Genomic DNA, 21,882 nt, shown 5'->3' with positions numbered 1-21,882 from the left:
TTTGAAAAAATGACTGGGCAAAATAATTAGATTTGGAATTGTGTCTTTTTGTGTGTGCATGTCATTTTTTTTGTTTGTTTGTTTTCCCACTGCTTGTATATTCAACCTAAAAGATGATGTTTATACATTTCTTTCTAAACCCATAGTGTTAGAAAAAATTGTACTAGTGGCTACCAATGTAAGAAATGATTACTTCACCAGACTTCTCTCTTCCTGTTGACCATCAAGGGCAGTGATGGGCTCCATCTGATCACAGCCTTGCTGCTTCACCAATTCTTTTAGTACACAATTTCCAAATGTAGCTTCAACAGTCAGCTTTTCAGTATGAGTCAGTGAAAAACCCTGAGCCTGGTGTTGAGCCACGTTAAATGGACAGATCTGGTGTCATCAGCACATGAAAGACGTTGTTCTTCATATTGCGATAACAATTCTTCTCATGGTCCTAAGTACCTCTAGTTAAAAGAAAATAATAATAAACCCCCCCCCCATGTTAAATAACTTATTGAGCTGTAAAATATTAATCATTAATGCCATCTTGATGTCTCTTTCATATTTAAACCATTATTTACTTTGGCCTGGCATTTTCCTTCCAGGAACAGGTTTTGGGTAGCTTAGTGTACAACAGAGTAAGCTCTTTGTGTCTACATGGTCATTTATTGACGTCTTTTTCGGTATTACTATGCAGCCACTGCAGTCAGCTTCTTACGCAGAAGACCTTTTGCAGGGTTTAGGGAGGCCAGAGGAAAGAAATGTTTAAGCAAAGAATGTCTGCTTTTTTGTGTCACATTGGTTCTCTAAAGACTGCTTAGCTAAGGAAAGTACAATGCCTAGACATAGTATTAATTACCATGCAGCAAAACAGCTTAGTCTTTGGATATCAATTTGCATATTCTACCTTAATATATTAGCAATTGAAGTCTAATTAACAAGGTACCTTGTCAAAAGCATGAGAATTCTGTAATTAAATAAGGTAACCAAGTTTCATATTTAACTAATATACTGCACTAAACAGAACAGCATGCTCCATTGAATTTTAATGTATATAGTGAATCCAGATGAGATATACTGATATTTGTGATTTATTTTGTACTTTAAAATTTAACTGCTCAAATAACCTCTTTATACCAGGAAGACTTTTCCTATGGAGCTTTACTGCCGTGGTGTTTCAACAAAGATGCATTTCATTTTGGTTTTGTACAATCTGAAAATTGGAGTAATGTGTATAATCATGTCTGAGGCTGATATGTCCGGATAAATGTGCCATGAAGTCTGGAAAGTGCCAAGTATAGTTCAAAAGCGATTTTTTCCATTGCGATAAATAACCCAAAGAGTTAAGTGTAGCACTTTGGGAAGCTGTTCTGGACTAGGAAAGAAAACTCTTAAGATTACACTATTTTCTTATGAAAATAATTAATTTCGCTCAAGAAATGAAAGAGTGTGTGAGATTGTTATACAGTTTAAGTTGGTCTAATCTATACCAACTGAAATAATGGTCTTTTACTTTGCAATAAAAATTTCTAGGAGACCTAAATAATTCATAAATTTAAATCTCATTTTCAAAAATAAATTAAGTGGAAGCTTAATTCATCTTTAATTTCAGTATATTTAAAGCACTAAATACATTTGATTTTTTCTACACAATCATAATTAACTTTCCAGTACAAGTCATCTTTTAAAAATATATAATACTACTTCCATAATCTATCAGCAACCTAGGTACAGATCTCATCTTTAATATGATATAGTTTATTCTCTTATAGGTGGTTTCCTTCATGGTTCTGAGTTTGACTGAGAAGGGCCTGCCTGATCTGTTACCTGTATTCTAGAACTTTTTCTCCATCACAATAATCTGGATTTCAGTGAAACGTACCAGTGCTTCTTTAAGACTCCTTGTACGTCTAAATACAAAATAGTCATAGTTCTGGCATTAAACTGTTGCAGTAAATTCAACTTAATGATCTCTTATTGTTGTTGTTCTTACAACAGCTAATTATACTATATGTGATTTTGAGACTGACCTGTGTGGATGGAAGCCACTAAGCGTAGGTGATGCTGACTGGAACATAATGAAGGAACAGGCTCCCCTTGACAGGAGACTCCCTGGCAGAGGTCATACAACTAATACTGGACATGGTGAGATTTCTATTATTATTATTATTATTATTATTTATTATTTTCCTCCTTCTGTGATGAGTATTTGTACTTGTAAATGGGGATAGATTGATAATAAAAACTGATTTCAAATGGGTGCTACATAGTATATAGATAACTTAGGTAACGTTACAGATAGCTCGTCTTTCGGGGATGCTCTTTCTTAAATGTGATTAGGTTACTATGCCTTTGTAACCTTCATTTTCTGCTGGGACAATCAATGAGGTATGAGACTAGGTCCAGCCTTTAGTTTTTTGAGATACTGGCCTTTGAACTGACACAGCTAACTTTGTTCAAGCATATGACAAGCATCTTTGTACCCAATATTCAGACAGGGGCCATTCTTGAAAATATTATTTGGACAAAATGTCACCGTAGCTTTTTGTAGAGTGCAGGTAAATTAATCAGTTTTGTCTGGGAAAAACAGAGTGAGTGTAATGTTCTTTGAACAGTTGTTCTTCCTTCAGCCCATAGTTGCTATACAGTGCATTCAGCTGGAAAAAGTTTATTGCAGTAGAGGGCTGTTTTAAAGTATTTTTCCAAAATTAAAATGTTATTACAGTGCACTGTATAAAACTAAAACTGCCTGGCATGTTTTTCATTGTCAAATAATATTGGCAAATATTCCGTTACTTTAAGTTTATTAAAACGTATCTATTGCACTGCTTCCAGTGGAGATTAGATTACTTTAAAATCTGGGTTACAGTCCAATACCCCTTTAAGTTAAATTTTTTTAATGATGTATATCATCTTACAGCCAAACCTCCACACTTTTCTCCCATGTTCATGTTAAAGGAATGTGAAATATTAAGTATTCCACCATGAGCGTTCAAAGGTAGAGGAATTCCAGGATTAAAATTTGCCCGAGCAAACCCTAGTGGGGTGCAAGTATGCGTGTGCATGCTATATAATAACTCTAACAGCACAATCGTATGCCTTTTTTTCCACTGATCCCCAAGTGATGAAGTGCACCAAAGCTGCTATTCACTTTCTCACCAGCTATTTGATATTTCATTTTATTGTCTCTCTAGAGTGGCACTCGATCTGCATTACTGCATTGTCTGCAAACGTTACTGTGTCACAGCTTCCGAAAACTCACAGCTCTGGAGAAAGGCACTGTGCAGGCATATGCCTGTGACTTTCCCATATGGGTTATTCTAGGTGCTGGTGAGATCTGAGGTGTAATGTGGTCATAATGAAGGCTGCTGGTAGAAACATCTGCTCTTCAGCCTAAGCAGCATGTTAAATTAGCCCATATGGAACTATGTGCTGCTGCACTTAAGCTATTTCGATACCTGACTCATTACAAGCTAGATTCACATCCTTATATGTTGCTGCACGTTGAAGCCTCAAGCGGATCTTGAGGTTACCATGCAGCACCTCTCAAGCCCAGTAATGGTGCATTCCCCATATAAGTTATTGCAAAGATCTTTCTGAGGTGGTTTTGTACCCATCTATCACTGTGCCTGCTACGGCCACATCACAGCTTTAGAATTAGGCTTCCAGAATATGAGCAAGTTTTTGCCAACATTAAATCAAGGTCCGTCAGGTTGCAACAGTTGCTTGTGATCCCGCAGAATGTTCATCTTTCTTCTCTCCTGGGGAGGGCAGCAGCAAATTTTGATTAATGAAGATCTTAACAAGGCTACTGTAGAGCCTCAGCTGCAAATTAAAGAGGATCCTTTGAAGTCCCCTTGCATTCCAATGAGGGGAGCTTCCCTCGCGCTGCAGAGCGCAGCACGCCTGTTTGTACAAGGAACTGTAACGGTTACCTCTTTGTGCCAGCCTTGCTAAAGCAGTGCGATTATTCACATGGGGCTGGACTTAACCCTCTGCTTCATTATGTATCCATGGGAAATAAATGGCTAAGGAGTATGACTGTGGCAGCACAATAGCTGATTTTCCAAGATGTAAGGCAATATGTGTAATATCAATGTGCAAACAAGACTGAGCCTTTAGTGTTGTTTTGCATAGACTTTCATGAAAAAGTCTCAGTATTCAGTGAAGGCAGTACTGACGGCATTCAAAATATGCTGCTTTAGGGCCCCTTGAAGATGTTTATCCTTCCCTACCTTTGTCTGAAGCACATCTGCTGTAGTTCAAATCCAAAGGCAGTTCGTTTGCCAGAGTTCAGATTAGATCTTTAATTAAGCTTTCATCCCCACTAGCACAGACAACAATGTCAAGTCTGTGGACCCCATGAGAAAATATAGCTTATTCCATTGGCTCCCATGGTCTGTAACATTGTTAGCATGCTTAAAACTGGCTGGGCTGCACTGAGAGTGAATACTGTACCCTAAAGGAAATTAATTTTTGTTCTAAATTCTGTTTGAAACATTATTTAAGCCAATTAAAACATGTCATTTAGAGATCCCAGCTGAGGTCTATGCTGTTTGATCTCCAGGGCACTCTATGGCAGCTCCTGCCATGCCTTCGCTCTCCCCAGCCTGTGAGGAGAGCAGAAGGGCACCATGCAAAGTAGTTGTAGCGTTTGGAGGACGGAGGTCTTAAGGTTTTTGCCTGAAGAGGGCAGATAAAGTAATACATCCAGTGAGTCTGCACAGTAAAGGCACAGAAACAACATCTGAACTCCCTTTGCAGGGCTCTGTATTTACTTCCTCAGGTTTAAGCGCTTGCAGGCACCACGAGAGGGTAGCCTTAGCAATGGCTGCCCAAATACCCCTTTTTCCTTCTCCCTCTTTCCTCATCTTCAGGTTCAGTCAGTCAGTTAATTTTACTGCAGAGGAACCAGGCAGGATTGTTTAGCAATTCTATTTTGTCTTTGCCTACATAGACACTGGTTGTCGCAGCCTGTTACAAGACCCTCCTTGTTTATCCACAGCGACTGAACTGACGGCAAAGCTGTTTCATTTGTTTACATTTATGAATAAGCTTTAGATGCCTCATGGAGCACATAGTTACCTCTCTGAGGTAGCTATTTGCCATTGGAGCATGACATATTTCTCATATTTCTTTGATTTTTGTTTACAGGAGCATTCATTTACTTCAGTGGGTCACATCAGATGAGCACAAAGATGGCCATGTCTCATTTGGGGAGCCCTTTCCTTGTCAAGCTGTCCCCTGGGCTTTCCTGCTGCCGGGTAACAGTTCAATATTTACTGTCCCCACCTTTGTAAGCTATCGCTCACCTGATGTGCAGATATGGTATTCTTCATGCTGTAAGCATTGCTGCTGAAAAACTGGCTCCATTTCAATACCAGTGGAAGGAGTTAGACTAATTCTTTGCGAGGAGGGAGGTGCAGCAGGCTTTTTACTACTTTGCTGCCAAATTTTTATATCTGATTATCATTCTTTCTAAAGCATCCACCAGGTGACTCAGATTTATGTTCAGGTGCTTCAGGTTTTTGTATGCTGTGACAAACCTAGCTGGACAACAATATCAGGGCCGTATCAACTCACAGTCAAAAGCTGACTAAGAGTCATGCTGTCGTCTGCAGGCAGGAAAGACTCACACATCCAGTGTCGCTAACAGGAGACCTGTGGTTCAGAGTCGCTACACAGATTAACTATGTTGGTGTGACCGGAGAGAATTAGCTTCCATGCTCCAGACACGTACTAAATCTTAACTGATGATTTGAGGAGGATGCTTTTTAAGCGGATCAGTGCAGGACTTGAGCGTTTACCTTGAAATGCTTTTTTTGTCAAATGTCTTGTGGCTCTGCAGAGGAATGCAAAAGCAACCAGCCAGGATGGTGGTTGATCGGAGAAACTAGAAAACTACCTGGAAAAAATGGATCAAGAAGGCTAAAAAGTAGAAAAGTCTTAGATGCAAAAGAAAATACAGTTTTATAACTAGAATGTTGGAATTTTCAACAACATATGTATTGTTAAAACAGAACTTGAAGAAATATATTAAATATATATAATTATATTATTAAAGAAATATACATACAAGAAAATATTCCCAGCTGTATTTTTGTTCATCCTTTTGGCCACTGAATAAAGTGAATAGATGTTGTACAGTTTTATAAGTTATTGGGTTTTTGTTTATTTTTTTTTTTTCTGAGGCTTTTTTTGTTTTCTATCCCATAACTTTTCAAAGCTTATGCCATACTGGGGAGAAGCTAAATTGTGTAGTTATGATGTTATGTTTTTCCTGCTACTGCATAATGCCTCCTGATTTAAGAAGTCACAAAGAAAAGGAAAAGATAGGGAAAGCATGCCAAAATAATGTTATTGTATTCAGTGGCAAAAAAAGACCTTAGAGAAACAAAATAAAATTTAGACTGGTTGCTTAATTTTTCAGGCTCAGTGTAGAACAGAAACTGTAATTTCACTTAGGAAAACTTTTTTCAAAAATAAAAATGTCAGAAAATAATGTGTTGAGGAACTGCACTTAGAAGGCCCAACAAATAGCAGAATTTTATTCTAGCAGGACCTAGGCTTCTTAGGTTTTTTCTAGTGTAAGGGACTGAAATAAGTGTTGGCTTAGATAAACCTGTTTTACTTGAGACTGTAGCTGACTTAGGACTATGCACATGAGTTACCAAATCTCAACTGAATAGCTGCAACTTGCAGCTGAGGAGTAGAAGCCTCTTAAACAATTTAAGAACAATGCTTTGCTGTTGTTTAATGCACTCTCTCAGTTCTTAATCTTCACATGGCTTCTTAGTGTTGTAAAGAATCAGAAATTAAATAGATGCAGAATGAAATCAAGCAGAATGCTGTGGCAGGGGACACAGAAGGCCTCGCAGCATCCCATCGGAGCCCTGCATATTGCGTTACTCCTGGGATACCAACTGTCTTTGTACGCACAATGCATTCGTTCAGGCAGTTTCATATCTTTTTTGTAGACTTTGATACTGAGTAGATAAGCACCTTTCAGGTTCAGATTAATTTATCTTAGAACTCCTTAAGGTGAACAGGGCACAACTGGTATCTGAATCAATGAATCATTCTGCTTAGATCTACCGCAGAATTTGGTCTGCATTCAAACTAAATACAAATGCAGCAGGGATGCACATACATTTCTGTAGTTCAAAGTCAGAAAAGAAACCAATTTTAATTTTGAGTATGCACGTATTCAATATATTTAAAGTTCCCAGATTCAACAAAAACAAGTGGAAGTTCTTACCCAGCTATACATGTCTGAAAAGGGAGTATTTTTGAAGACTGGAAGCATGGCTTTCTGCCACATTTTCCCTGCAGACTTTTATTTCTGGGAAAGAGGCAAGGAGCAGGGGTTGCTCATTAGGATGTGTACTGGTGTGTTATGCTCTGTGTGTATAAATGTGAGATGTTGCCCTCTGTTGGATGTCCCACTGAGAAGATAAAAGCATCTACATAAAGAGACCTATGTTTATTAATAGCCTTACAAGTTCTTTGGCTCCAGTTGTTTAAAAAAAAAAAAAAAGGAAAGAAAGAAAATTGGAGTTCAGGGATAACAGTTTTATATTGTGCCTTACTGGCTAATTGAAGCTTAGAAGTAATGTCTTTCTGCAGCTTCTTGTAGCTGAGTCTTTCTGTAGATGTCAGCTAAGAAACATCTTCATTTAGCTCAAGTTTTTGGAGTTCTAGAAGCAAATTTCTAGTCCTAGCTCTCTGTTTATGGCTCTTTAATGGACAGAGTAGTCATTGTAAAGTAGACATGTAGACATAGAGAGGGAGGGTAATATTATTTCTTATGTAATGAGAACACAAATTTGTTTGAAAAGCTGTTTTATAAACATAAAACTTACATCTAGGTTGTTTAGGGTATAGTTCTTCAAACAGCTCATTTTGAAAAGTGTTTCTATACCTGCTGCTTTGTATTCCTTAGGCTTTCTGGTAGGGAAAAAAAAGTTGCATGAAAGTATTTCAATTTATTAATAAGCCAGAAGCCAGAAGACATTAAAAAGTAACAATGTGTTGTAACAAGAATATTTTCACCAGTAACCACTGATCTACCTTGTACTATGTAACACAAGCAAAAAGAAACTCTACCTTCATACATAACAGATGTTGTGTCTTTGGTGTATTTGCCAATTTTATGGATTAAATTCAGGGCCAGGCGAAAAGTAGTGAATCCACAAACATGATTTTCAGATTATTAGTCAATGATTTGAATGTAAGGACTTCTCAAATTCATCAATCCTGTTCTTCAACTTCCTTGGCACACTAAGGGTCTACAGCTTTAACAGAGATGCTAATGTGATAATTTATTGAAGAAAAGACTCCTCTCAGAATCTGGTTACTCTTAAACTATTACTTCCCTGAAAAATGAAAAAAAAAATAGAAAAAAAAAAAACCAAAAGAAAAAAACAAAAAAGAACTCTGGGGGACAAACAAGGAGGAGAGCAGGCTAACACGACCAACCTCCTGCTCCACCTGTTGCCCTACCAAAAGAATTGGGCCAGACTGAGTGTAACCTGCAGCAAAAAATAGGGAAATTAAGACTAGGAAGGGAGCAGGCTAAGTGTTTGGCTTAAACTGGCCTGGGGAAGGGGGAGGAAAGGTGTTTGCTCAAGTTTGTGTTTAAGTGTTTGTTTTCTTTTTTTCTTTTTTTCTTTTTTTCTCAGTAATTCAACCAGTGATTAGAAATTTACGTTAATTCACAAGAAATTAAATTAAATAAAAATTACACCACAACCCTAAGGCTGTTTTGCCTGTAACCGTCCCTAACATAATGCTTTTCCACAACCTGTACGGTCTATTGTGTCAGCTGTCTTGCTCAACTAAAAGACTTTAATTGTCTCATGTCTAACTGAAAGCTGGCTAACACATACATCTGTGTTTGTCCTGAGGCTAAAGATGGGTTTTCTCATATCTGTTATTGTCTTGCAAAAAAATACATAAGTTTCTTTTGGCTATTAGCCCAAAATGGTCTGTATTCTTTAACGCTGTTTAGAAGTAGATATAACATGAAAAAATAAAAGGAAACTTTCTCTCTGTAGTGTGATGTTCCAAGATTCACAGTGTAAGGTCATATGAAGATGGGCGGAGAACTGGGTGGGAAGAGCTACTTTTACAGCTCTTGTTTTACCTTCACGAAGATTCAAGTGTTATCAAGGCTTTTGCAGGGAAGCAAAGAGTCTGCAGTTGAAGAAAATTTTAGTCTTTCACTATGTGAAGAAGCAGGAAGGACTCAGGAGGAAGGAAAAAAAAAATCAGTCTTTGAAAATCTTCTTCCCTGCAGTTCTCAGCTGAATTTTTGTCTGGGTAGTATTTAAAAAAAAATTAAATGCATCAGGTTTACTCCGTATTGCAGGGGAGGCATAATGAACTGGGTTTCTCACTGTTTTCTGATCTTTTCTGCTTGGCAAGCAGTTTTTTGTAGCTTCATCCACCTACAGTCGTTGTTTTTCCTTCCCATATATTGGTCAATCCACTTTTTTCAGGAGATCAGTAGATTATTTTAAACATCTGTCTTCAGATCATTTTCATTTGTGTTGATTGTGGAAATAGAAGATCATAAGGTTTCTTTCATAAAAGTACCTCAACTGTTGCACTTCTGAGATTAACATACTGATGAAGCTGTCTGTATTCAGCATCTGTGAAGAAAAATAATCCTTGAGAAGTTTCTAAGTCCTTACTAAGCTAAAAAGAGTTAAGGGAGGTCATATCAGTCAGTCTGCATCAGTTGAGAGACACAAGTTAAAAGCAAGTTTTAAAAATAAGCTTTACTTTTAATTATAGTTTTATCTTTAGACATAATACTGCTCCTCAACGTGCCATAGTTTCATACATCTCTGTCTTTTATGCCAAGGCTATGTTTCGACCTATCACGTCATTTTGTGTTATAATGTAAGTATATGAGTTGGTAATGAATTTATTACAGATTGATGATATAGTTTTTAAAGTGTTTCATTAAAAACTCTTTCAACAGCTAAGATTTTGGTACCGGTTATCTCAGGATTCCCAGCTTTCTGTCTTTAAAAGAACTGCATTGGATGGAAGTTTGGAAAAATTGCATGACATTTTAGGGTTGCCTGAGACGCAGTGGACAAAAGTGAATATACCCGTAGAAAGTGCAGCTGAGGACTTACCTTTTCAGGTAATTAGAAATTACATTTACATTGCTTTCAAAAAGTTACTCTAATTTGGCCTTTAGTATTAATTTGCTTTTATAATGAAATATAAAAAGAGAATTTCTATTCTTTAATGCTTGTATAAAAAAGAATTCAATTCTGCTCTTTCAATAGATGTAGCTATTAAAGAACATTACTATTGTTTCGTTATTGTATGCATTAGAATCACCTTTTTGTAATAAAAATCAAGTAGCACTAGTGCAGCAGCTTTTAAGAAATGAACTTGCTATGAAAACTGCTGATCAGAGTGAGGGTCTAATTATGTTGGCTAAAGGCAGGAGAAGTGCAGATACTTCAATTTGCAGCATTGATCACAGAAACAATTAGCAGTTTTTGAGTTTAATTTTATTTTTCATAATCTCAGGCTGCTACACTTTGCTAAAATTTAGAAAGGAACTGTTAGGGGAATCAGCAGCTCAAGTATAAGGATTCAGCAAATCAAAATTCCAGTTTTGGTCTCTTCATTTTATGTCTCATCTATAAAATGGTCTAAAAGAAAGGGCACTCAATTCTCATTATTGTTATGACTGAGCTTTACTTCCTTTTATGATCTCCTGAATATTTCCTTGTATTTACAAATGCATCCTTACAATTCGTACGTTTACTGTACCACATGTTGTTGACTTCAGCAGGCATAGTATAGATGAACACAATTAAATGGAGTTGTAAATCTATTTGCTAACCCTGAATAGCTCATTTTAAAAGTTGTATAACTTTTAACAGTTCCAGCAGGAAGACAATTCATTCAAGTAGTGATGGCTTTTACCATTTTAGATTGAAGGAAGGTCATCTGGATTGCATAACGTTCCATAAGTAAAGGTAGTTATGGCTTTGACAGTTGAGGAGTAAATTTCTGACTTTGATCAACTCTCAATTGTAGTTTTTGCTGGCTGGTATTTGGAGTTGGTTGTAGGCAGTATTTAGTTCCTGTGCAGATGTAGTAAATTATAAAGGAATATATATGTGTCTTTTTATCATGTCACCTTTAATGAGCTAACTTATTTATTTGTCTTTACAGATTATTTTACGAGCTACTATTCTAACAACAAATGCTACTGTTGCTATTGATGACATCAGTATAACAGAGGAATGTGGAGTTGTGAATAAATCACTTCCAGGTGTCAGCCAAGAAAGTAAAGGCAAGTTCTGTGGTTTTCAATACATTTTCCCCAATGTCTGTTATGTATAACTATGATTCAACTGACAACTTCAAGATACCTTTAAGAAAGTAGGGGATAATCTGAGGAAAAAGTCCATATGCTGTAATCAATTATCTATAATGAAGAGTCTCATCTTGTGTTACACACTAGCTGCTACAAGTAGCTTGCACTAGTTCTGCAAAGAGAGCTGTGGTGGGAATTTCCAGATAACACTCAATACATAGTACCTGCCCACATTCACACTTGGATGCAGAGACAGAAGCAAAGCGTCTTATATCTTCCACTGAAGAGCAGATGCCACTTCATTATCTTTAGGGCAAGAGGGTTCTCCCATCATTACTGTCAAATACCTGACATACAGTAAGTGCCCACCAAACTTGTCTGTCTACTCACACTCTGTAATCTTGAAGTGCCAACAGGTGGAAATATAAAATAATGTAACCTTCTGTCAGACTTCTGCTTCTGGTCCTCTTGACTATTAATGACTACTTTTCTAAAATGACATGGGCACATAACATTACCAGTGGTAACGTTGATGGGTTATACCCAGCAGATATCTGAATTTCTTCTTTATTGGAAAATTCAAAGGCATAATAGAAAACTTCAGTGTTGTGTTTTTAAGGCTTCTCTGATCCCTATACACTGTCTGATTGATGGTAGCTAGGTATCTTAAGAAACATTAATTTGCTTTAATTACTTTCCCTAAAACGCCCCTATTTACCCATCAGTCAAAAAGATATTATTTTTAGAAGGGAGTGCTTTTCAAAAAAAGCTCTGTCTGGATAGCAATATGAGTATCTAAAAAAGCTAAGTTAAACAAAAAAGATGAAAACCTGCATGTCATTCCTCTCACTTGCTCTCTTTCCAGAAATCTACTGAAGTAAAACGAGTAGTCCTCAGCTTTTTGTTTCCCCATTCATTGAAATTTGAGGTGTTTTCTAATGTGTAGGTTGAGGTGCAAGGTAGTAGTGGTGCAACATCAAACTTTTGGCTTCTTGGAACTTTCATTGTGAGCTGAACGCAGAGAAACCACTGCTACAGCAGAAAGCTTTCGTGAAAGACCTGCTCCCGACTGCAGGGCAAACAGCAAGCTCCTGTACGTAGCACCTCGCCTCTGAACTGGAGCCTGGCAACGTAACTTTAAAGTGTTTTTGATAATTTTTCACACAAAAGTTTGAATATTGTGGAGAATAATATATAGTTTAAGAGCATCAGATGTTAATATCAGCTGTGTTTCTTATCAGTTGCGATATAATCTAGCTCGCTTCATAGGTGGTGCTATGTACCTTATGCTGAGTACGTTACTTATAGACAATAAAAAGCATTTCTTAGAATTTTATATATATGTGTGTTTCTACTTATATTTTCTTTTCTGATTTTTAAGGGGAAACAGAATTTGCAGATGCTAATTCTTCACCTTTTTACTGTCCACCGGGACTTTTTTCATGTGGGGATGGACAATGTATTTCACCTGACAAATTTTGTGATTTTACACCTGACTGTTCAAATAGCCTTGATGAAGCCAAATGTCGTAAGTAAAAATTTAAAAATCTAGGTTGTTAGGCTCATGTGACTATGTTTGTTTCTGCTATTTGCTAGTCTTTCATTACTTCATAAATGTTGTAATTTAATTAAAAGTAAAAGCTCTTGAAAAATAGTTACTTCATTTTGATTCTGTTCTGAATTTTTCCCCTTTTATTTTCTGTAGCCACTACTTTCCTCTTAACATTAAAACCAGAAAAAAGGGTTTTGATTAATTATTTAGTAGAAAGTGGTGCTTAAAATACAGTACTTTATAACTCTTAAGATGCTAAATATCAGGTACAGTGTTATACTGAATAGTGGAGGCTGATTCAGGAAGCCATTGTAAAATGAACAAACAGAACTTGTGCACACAGTTTTGTACGTGTGCTCTCACACATACAAAATTATGCTAAAAAAGTGCAATGTTGCACTTGTACAAATTTGGAAATTCTGGGACACCACTGTGTGAGATACCTCTTCTTAAAGGGTAGACGGTCCTGCAACTAGACCTGAGAAACAGTGAGATAGGAAACATGAAAAATGCAGTGGTGGTCACAGACACGCATTCAAATTTTATGTTTTGTATACTTAATTTTGATCTGAATATACCACAGCTGGACTGGTAAATAAAGCATCTGTGCACAGACAAGGTCACAGATGTAATTTAGGCTGTGTCAACATTTTCTGTTCAGCTATGTTATGACTCCTGCTTGGGCTATATGCCTGAGTTTTCTCTGCATGGAAGCTAACACGTGGGAAAGTAGACGGAGGTGATGCATCTCACAGTCCCTCTCCACTGTACAGTCAGAAGGGAGCTTGGAAAAGTTTCAGGACCTCTAATATGTAGCTTCAAAAGTCTTTTTGATTCATTCAATTACCTGCTCTGCATAAGAAATCATGGTTATATTTTCCACCTTTGAAAATGAATCTCTTGCTTTTGCATTGAACTATCAACTATGCTGTAAAAGTCATGATGCATTTTCAAAGGGAGTTGCCATGAGCAAAATTTAGTACAGGGTTTTTTTTTAAAAAGAGAGCATGATGGTTTCTAACATTCCCACAAATAACAGAAATATTGTAGACAAGATCCTTACAGTATTTTCTGACTGTGCTGTGTTATGCATCGCAAAGCATAAACTTCTTCACAAGTTGCTAATACAATCCAAAATCCATGGTTACACTTTATAGTTTTTATTAGGAAATTTGAGAGGTGTTGCTCAGATAAACAAATATCTATTTGACTTTTAGCATATAAAAGACATAATTACAGCTTCTATTTGTATTCATGCAATTTCTCTACAGTTTTAGTATCCAATCTTTCTTGGCTAGAGCACTGGTGTCCAGTGTTTTAGTTGTTTAGAAAGATTTGCATCCAAAATATACAGAGCTTAAAGTTAGGAAACTGCATTCTGTTTTGTTAGGTAACTGTTTGATTAGCTAAAACCAGAAATAACTATTAAATGTTCACTAGGCAGAATATCTTTCCTCTTGTGAGCCAGAGTGAAGATGGGGAAAAAATTCTGCTGTTACCATAGAATAATTGAGGTTGGAAGGGATCTCTGAAGATCATCCAGTTAGACCCCCCTGCTCAAAGCAGGGCCCACCAGAGCAGGATTCCCAGGACCTTACACAGTCGGGTTCTGAATATCTCTGAGGATGGAGACTACACAGCTGCTCAGGGCAACCTGCTCCAGTGTTTGATCACCCTTACAGTCCAACAAATGCCTATTGCTTCTGATCATTTCACTGGGCACCACTGAGAAGAGTTTTTACTTCTTTACTCCCTCCCTGCCCATGTTACTCATATTAAAACTCTTATTACAATCTATTACTTTTTAATTTACTTCATGTCTTTTGTACTTTTCTTCAAAATGTGCTTACACATCCTATGTGTTATTGGGTTATGATAGTCTGGATTGCTCTTCCATTACCCTTCTTAACCTCAGGTACCCTTCTTAACCTCGGGTACCGGTATTTTGTTCTCTGACCAAATAATAACACTTCCAAATCAATAGTTTAATTAAAAACATTCTAAATAGATTTAGTTACATGCAACATCTCTTTCACTGCTCTAGGATAGCAGTTAACTGGTAGCTTTTAATCAAGAAAACTAAAATCTACTGCTTTCATTTCAAATATGGTCATTTATATTTCAAAACACCCTTGCTTTTAGCTATTCAGCCTGTGTTTCCATTTCAACATTTTACCTAAAAGTGAAGACAAATGTCCATTTAGGTGTTTAACTAGTCCTAGATTATCCTTAATCACAAGCTTCCTATATAGCATCTGATTTTATCTTTCTTTTTTCTCTGACTATATGAGTGAAGAAACTTTTATTATACCCAAGTCTCACTTGCCCAGACGATACATTAACAATGCCATGCTAAAGCTTAAACTATGGAGCCGTTATAAGTATATTTATGGTGATCTTTGCTCTAAATATATTGCTTACTTATAAATCATTGTTGTACTGCTGAGTTGGCTCAGTCTGTGCTTGCACAGTGGCTTGTAATGTGGGAAGCAGAATGCAGGTACACAAATGTCTCTGCAAATAGTTTGGCAAGTTGACTGTTTCCAAGCAATAAACTTGCCTTTCAGCATGTTAGTCTGGTAGTCTACAGCACTAGAATAGCTCTTATAATTCTTCTCAAATGGTATTTCACCATCGCTGTGCTTACGTAGTATACCATTGCTTTCTACATTTTGTTATGCATATTCTTGCAATTGGATGCAAACATTTTGTTTTTCTCAGTCACTTTTCCTTTTTTCTTAGCTTGGCTAATCACAGATGTTTTGTTGACTCCACCACCCACAACTACATTGTTCCTTTCATCAATATTAACATTTTTTTCCATGATGTTCCATCTACTGGTGACTGTATCCTCCTTAACCTTGTTAATGTAAGCTTTTCCTCTTCGCATGAGAACCAGGCAAGGATATTACATGGGCATAAAATATCTTTCAAAATATTTTTAATTTAAATCTTTTTACCTTAAATTCCAGCAAGATGATTTCCTTAGATGCTTGGGTCCACCAAGTCCACTGAACAAGCAGGGTCTACATGCAATTTTCTCATCTCACAGCATCAGTCCTTGAGTCATCTCTTGATTTTCATTACCTCTCAAATGAGTTCTTCCTGTCAGGACTGGAAGAATTCAGTTGAAGATCTCCACTTCTCGGACTGTCTTTCTCATCTCAGTGTAGATTTCTGCGTTCTCAGTTCTTACAAGAAACTATCTTTGTTACTTCTCTTTATATACAAGACTGTCAGTGAATTTGTTTGCTCCACTTTGGTCTTGGAACTGCATTCATGTTCTTGACACTGATGCACGATGAGATTATTCTTTCTTCCAGGTTTCTAGTTGCATTTTACAAAAATACATGTCCTGGACTGAAAAAATAATTCAGATTTATTCTGATTAGTTGAGAAAAGTAAAAAAAAAAAAAAAAAAAAAAAAAAAAGCTATTAAATGCTCTCTTTCTTGAGTGCCACTGCTCCTGAGTATTAGCTCACAGCTTTTCTTCTACAGCTGAAGAATTTACTATGGCTATAAAGCTATTATACATGACTTCCACGCATTAAAGCAGAAGAGAAGTGACTGCCTTTTTCAAGCTGCAGATTTACAGCGGTGACCTTATATACCTATCACATTGCATGTTTGTGCTCTGGAAGATGAATGTACAGTATCATTTCTAAGGTCTACATCCTGTGCATTTGGTGGAGTCTAAATGCTCCCTTTTCCAACCTAGTAATGATGATGATGGAATAGGGAATAAGATCAGATTGGAAAGTAATCTGCTAACATGAACACATTCCTGGTATTCTGTCTGACCTTTGGCAATTCATCCCTCATGCTCTGTCTTTTGTGTTTTTTTCCTCTGTCTACTTATGGTGTGGATTATCTGGAATAATGACATGGTTTTATACATAAAATAAAAATGAAATAATTTTCATTTGGATAAAAAAATCACATATACACATAATATTGTTTTGTATTTATGTCTTTATAAATGAAATATGCATTTAATAGTTATTTCTGTGGTGTACAATCTAGGGCAGCATAAGCATGCTAAGGCTAATCTTAAATTAAGTAATTCATAAACTGGACATAATCTGTATGTTAGTACAGAGTTTTACGTAGCTTAATTTGACTTAGGCAAATAAAGAGAATGATGCATGTGTTGCTTCTTAAAAACTGCTTTTGTGGCATAATTGTTTAACTATAAGCATTATTGGATTTCTAATGGCTACCTTTGTATATGTAATAAAAATTTCCTTAGTATTATAAGAAACATTCCTTATAGTATCCATTACTAATCTTGCCAAAGCAAAAAACTTCTGCTGTGGTTATAAGGTAGCTCTTCCAAAATCTCATTTTTAGAGTCAAAATCTTGCATGCCAAAATGTCTCAGACGCTTGCTACTCCTTCATTTCAGCCAGACAAATCAGTTGTTATTAAATGTGAGACCAGAAACAACAGCCAGCTGATAAGGATGGGCTTAAATTCAAGGAGTGAAAAGATTGTCAGCTTGTAAATCGGAGAAGGGACCTAAGACTGGAAGTGCACAGGCAACTGCATTAGGATGAGTTTGTTGAAGTTAAATGGGGAAGGGATGAGACTAAAATTCCATGTACAGAGACAGCAAACCACCTTTGGCTGTGAACAAGGAATGGCTGCAAAGGCTGCATTGCTTGAGCCTGCTGGTGTGGGAGAGAAGTAACCAGTGGGCTGGAGGAAACCGGGGCAGGAAGGACCCAGGCTGCTGTGAGGGAAGGGTTAAGACCAGCTGGTCAAAGAGCCAGTGATACAGTGTCAGGAGAGATAACAATAGTGAAAAATAAAAATTTGGTAAGAGAGAATAAAACAAGGAGAGAATGGGAATGAAGAATACGGATGTGGAGCAGTGATGCTTTGGGAGGGATCATTATAAAGTGTGGCCGTAAGTGGCAGAGACCTGAGACCACGTGAGAGGACCTGGAGCAAGGAGCCGTATGGGGAAATAAGGAAAAACAGTGAGGATTTCCAGCTTTCCAGTGAGACTAGGACTGGGATAAGGGGTAAAAGAAGAGCAGTTGTGGAATAGGTAAAAGGGGAAATAGGCTGTGGAAAGGAAGAGCACTGAGGAAAGTGCAAGGGCCTTTTTCTGCCAGAGACCACACACACTTTCAGAATTTCTACAGAACCTGGAAGTCATGAATCTACTTTTCTACTTCTGTCAGCAAATGCCTACATAATACTTTTGGGCAAAAAGTGTATCTCGTATAGTTAATCCTGTCTAGTTTCTTGCAAATAAAGCACTGTGACAACAAATATCTCATGAGCTTCAGTGGCAGACAACACAGGATAAATAACAAGATGGCCTGAATAATGGCCATCAGATCTTATTTTTCTTTAGTTCAATAAAAACAGGATCTTTCCCCTTCAGTTTTATGGAAGGAACGTTCTAATGGACGTAGAAAGCCAAGCACTTGATTGTTAAAAAATACATAAATTTCTGTTATTTTTTTTTCACCTGGACCTGCGTATCCACCAGCCTAAATCACCAGGTTATTGTGTTGTTTAATAAATTTAATTCTCTTCAGATTTCATTAACATTATTGAATGGAAGAAACATTTGGACCTAATTTGCTACATTTCCAATGAAAATGTCTATCAAATATAATTTGATTATTTTGGAGGCTTTTATTATTTTAGGACTATTTCCCATATCAATACACTGTAATCGCTCACATTTAGAACCTGAGAAGCATTTGCAAATGACAGTATCATATGAACCAAGAGATTTCCAGAAAATGACAGATTTAATAAACCAGTGGTTTTGGATGTTATTTCACTTTAAAAAGCAGTTATAAAACTGCCTTTAGTCAGATGATTGCATATCTGCCTCACTGCACAGAATGGACTGCCATCAAAATCAGAGTTGTGTAGTGAAGATTATTTTCATATCGTTATTTAGAAAATGAAATTGTAACAATTACATGTGACGGTACAGTTAGTTTTTGAGGGCAATATTTAGGTTAGTTGCAGGGTTTATTAGTGTTGTGTGTGCACCCACAGAATTTTATTTTACCCCTGTAAAAATCTCAATCTTTGCAAGTCCTATGGCTAAGTTAGTGTTAGGAGACATGTAGTGCAGTTAGCTTGTTAAAAATGTAGGTGCACAATGAAATCAGTAGATTTATTTATAACAAAATCTTTTCCCTCTGCATATTTTGCCTGTCTTGTATGTGTTATGTACAAGTCATGTTTGTCTATTACTAAAAACCCCACATGACTGAAATCACAAGTAGGTCTGTTGCAATTTCAAGGCCATTGAAATGAATTTCCCAACAGAAATTAGCAGACGAAAATGTTCTGGAGTGCTTTGTTTCCTGTAGCTATCTGCAGAGGAGACTACCATATCTGCCTGTCCTAACAACTCTTAGGTTTAAACTATTATTTTATATATATGAGAATATAATAATGCAAATTAGGTTTGCATTCAATTTTTTACTCTAAACCTTTATGTGGAAGTAGTTTCTGTTTTTATTTCAAAACTGTAACAGACAATATTTGGGAAGGAAAGTGAGGGAAAGGGGAACTCTAACTGGGATTTTGTAAAGACCAAACTTGTTCAGTCTTCAAATAGCGACTTGTTTTTTGTTTCTTTTTCCGGTTAGCATTGCCTATTACTGATGAACTTTTGCAATAATTTTTTTAGTTGACCACTATTGAGTTTTTTACTGTAGAAATTGCACCTACAGTGCACTTACAAAGTACAGTGTTATTTGAGTGTGTATATATCATGACATTAGCAAATAGTAGCTGTGATAGAAAACAAAACTATGGGAAGGCAGATGTAACACTTTTCAGTGTGTTTGTATTATAAAGGGGGTTAAAAATAACTTATTAGGATGAGTAGGTCCAGAGTTAAACTGGTTTTGGTTCCTAGATTTGAGGATTGTCTTCTTTACGACATCTAGCTAGAAGTTCCTAAATTTATCTTAAAATTACTGATTTAAAAAAAAAAAGTCTAAAGTCTATCAGCATATTAGAGCCTTTTCAAACAGCTTTTAAGTAAAAGAAAAAGTTGTAAACCAGTAATGATGATGATATCTCTTCACCTGGATTTTTTTAATGGTGCATTCTGCATAAACATACATGGGCGGAGAGACAGGGAGAGATTTTTGGGGGATGTAGAGACTGATGAACTTGCAGTCTTACAGAAATGCTAATGTCAAACATTTGTTTTTAAATACCATTTTCAGCAGGACTTTTTATTAAATTCTTGTTAGACATCGTTCAGTTTGCAGAGAAGCTGCACATCTGATTTGCGGAGGCCTTTGAGTGAAGCTCCTTAGAACAGAAAAGGGTAAAATCACTTTGCATAAGAACCCAAAATCAGAAAGAAATCTAGAGTTTTGTGGTAACAAGTCAGCTCAGAGAAAACTAAATCTGCTGAAAATGTAAAGGCAGCTTTCTCAAAACATCAATAAAGCCAACTACCCTTAAATGTTATGCTCACAGTATCACTCTGGTTCCTTCATGATTATTGAGAGCGTGCTAAAAAAGATGTTAAAAGAGGTAGCAAAGAAAAGTATATCCATACAGGTGGCATGGATACTATTAGAAGTAAAAAAAGCATCAAACAAATAGCTGAAATGAAATGAAACCAAATGAAAAAGGTGGAAAAGATGACAAATTTTGGTGGGTTTAAATGTCAAAAAACAGTAAGGATGACAAAAAAATTAAGAAAAACTAGCAATAAATTCCTCAAACACATGAGAAGACAGCCTGGCAGCATCTGTAGGGCCACTTGACGGTTAGAGTATAAAAAAAGCATGTAAGAAAATAAGAAATAGGAGAAAGGCAGAAAATAAAGTACTAGGAGAGAAGGCAGATTAGTTTGTGTGTGTTCACTGTGAAAGAAACTACAGAGGTACCCAAGCAACAGCCTTTCTTTCTGGGGAATCTGTCTGAAACACAAGTGCCAGTCAAAGAGGTTATGGGACTATTAGGTAATTGAAGTGTTGTCAAGCATCAAGAACCAAGTGCGTTTCACCCAGGCTCTGCCAGCTTGCTCTATTCTTGTATCTTCCCTAGGTGTTAAATAGTTAGTTTGAGATTTAGTTGAAGGTTTCAGCATTATTTTATCTCAATGTATTAATCCATGCTTAAGTTAAATGTATGGTCTGGTGCATCCTTTCTTTTATGTTTTGTCTCTGTTACAAGTTACAGATGCAAGAAGTCTGGGCTCAGACTTAACAGTTTTATCTTGTTTATTTGCCTCTTTTGGTGTAACCATCTGTGTCCAAGGTTTGTCATATTCTTTGTTGCTGTTCTCCTGGGAATATGGGACAGTTTCTTCTATCGAGCAAAAAGCAAATCAGAAATAGCTCTCCATATTCCCTTATCGTTATGTTCTGTCAGTGGATTTTCAGTCGTTTCCATCATGCCTAGTCCTTGAATATTTGCAAATATTTTTTGTCTTCATTTTATTCTATCAAAACATTCTATCAAAAAATTTCTCCTTCTGTTTTTTTGTCACATCATTTTATCATTGACATTTCTGACCCACATACACCATATGTATAGTGAACTCATATTTTCTTTGATCTCTTAAATGTTATTTGGTCTTCCATATTTGTGGAATGACCTTTTCTGAAGCAGCATTAACAACTGTGGATTTCTATGTACTTTGCTTAATAATCCACAAAATCTTGTCTTTTTAGAAGCCCTAACCAACAATAATACTTACTTGCCTGGTTAGTAATTTTTTCATTCTTTCTAAAAAACGATGTATAACTTAATGTGACATTGTTCTTAAAGAAGAAAAAAAATCAAAAAACGTCCCATATCTTCCATAAATAAACATTTGTGTAATCCTGTTCTCCAAGAGACTTCATTTGATTCTGAAATGTGCATTTTCTATACCGTAATGATATGGCCACTGGAAGTAGTGATAAGACATTAAAAAATAATGATAGAATTCTGACAGTCATGTCTGAATATTTTTTTAATTATTCTATGTATATAATT

At 36.4% G+C, this 21,882-nt stretch overlaps 1 protein-coding gene across 1 annotated transcript in view; it reads left to right on the top strand.

Moving 5' to 3' along the window:
- MALRD1 (MAM and LDL receptor class A domain containing 1) overlaps window positions 1-21,882 on the top strand; it is a 292,669-nt gene that overhangs the window by 38,503 nt on the left and 232,284 nt on the right. The window contains exons 10-13 of the mRNA XM_075495520.1: window positions 1,987-2,133; window positions 5,143-5,252; window positions 9,977-10,144; window positions 11,197-11,317. Coding sequence (XP_075351635.1) covers window positions 1,987-2,133; window positions 5,143-5,252; window positions 9,977-10,144; window positions 11,197-11,317 — 546 coding nt within the window. The remainder of the gene's footprint in view (window positions 1-1,986; window positions 2,134-5,142; window positions 5,253-9,976; window positions 10,145-11,196; window positions 11,318-21,882) is intronic.

The sequence above is a fragment of the Mycteria americana genome, chromosome 2 (genome assembly GCF_035582795.1).
Source record: "Mycteria americana isolate JAX WOST 10 ecotype Jacksonville Zoo and Gardens chromosome 2, USCA_MyAme_1.0, whole genome shotgun sequence".
Taxonomy (NCBI): Eukaryota; Metazoa; Chordata; class Aves; order Ciconiiformes; family Ciconiidae; genus Mycteria; species Mycteria americana.
Note: the sequence above shows the minus strand (reverse complement) of the source record. Positions and strands in the feature narration are given on the sequence as shown.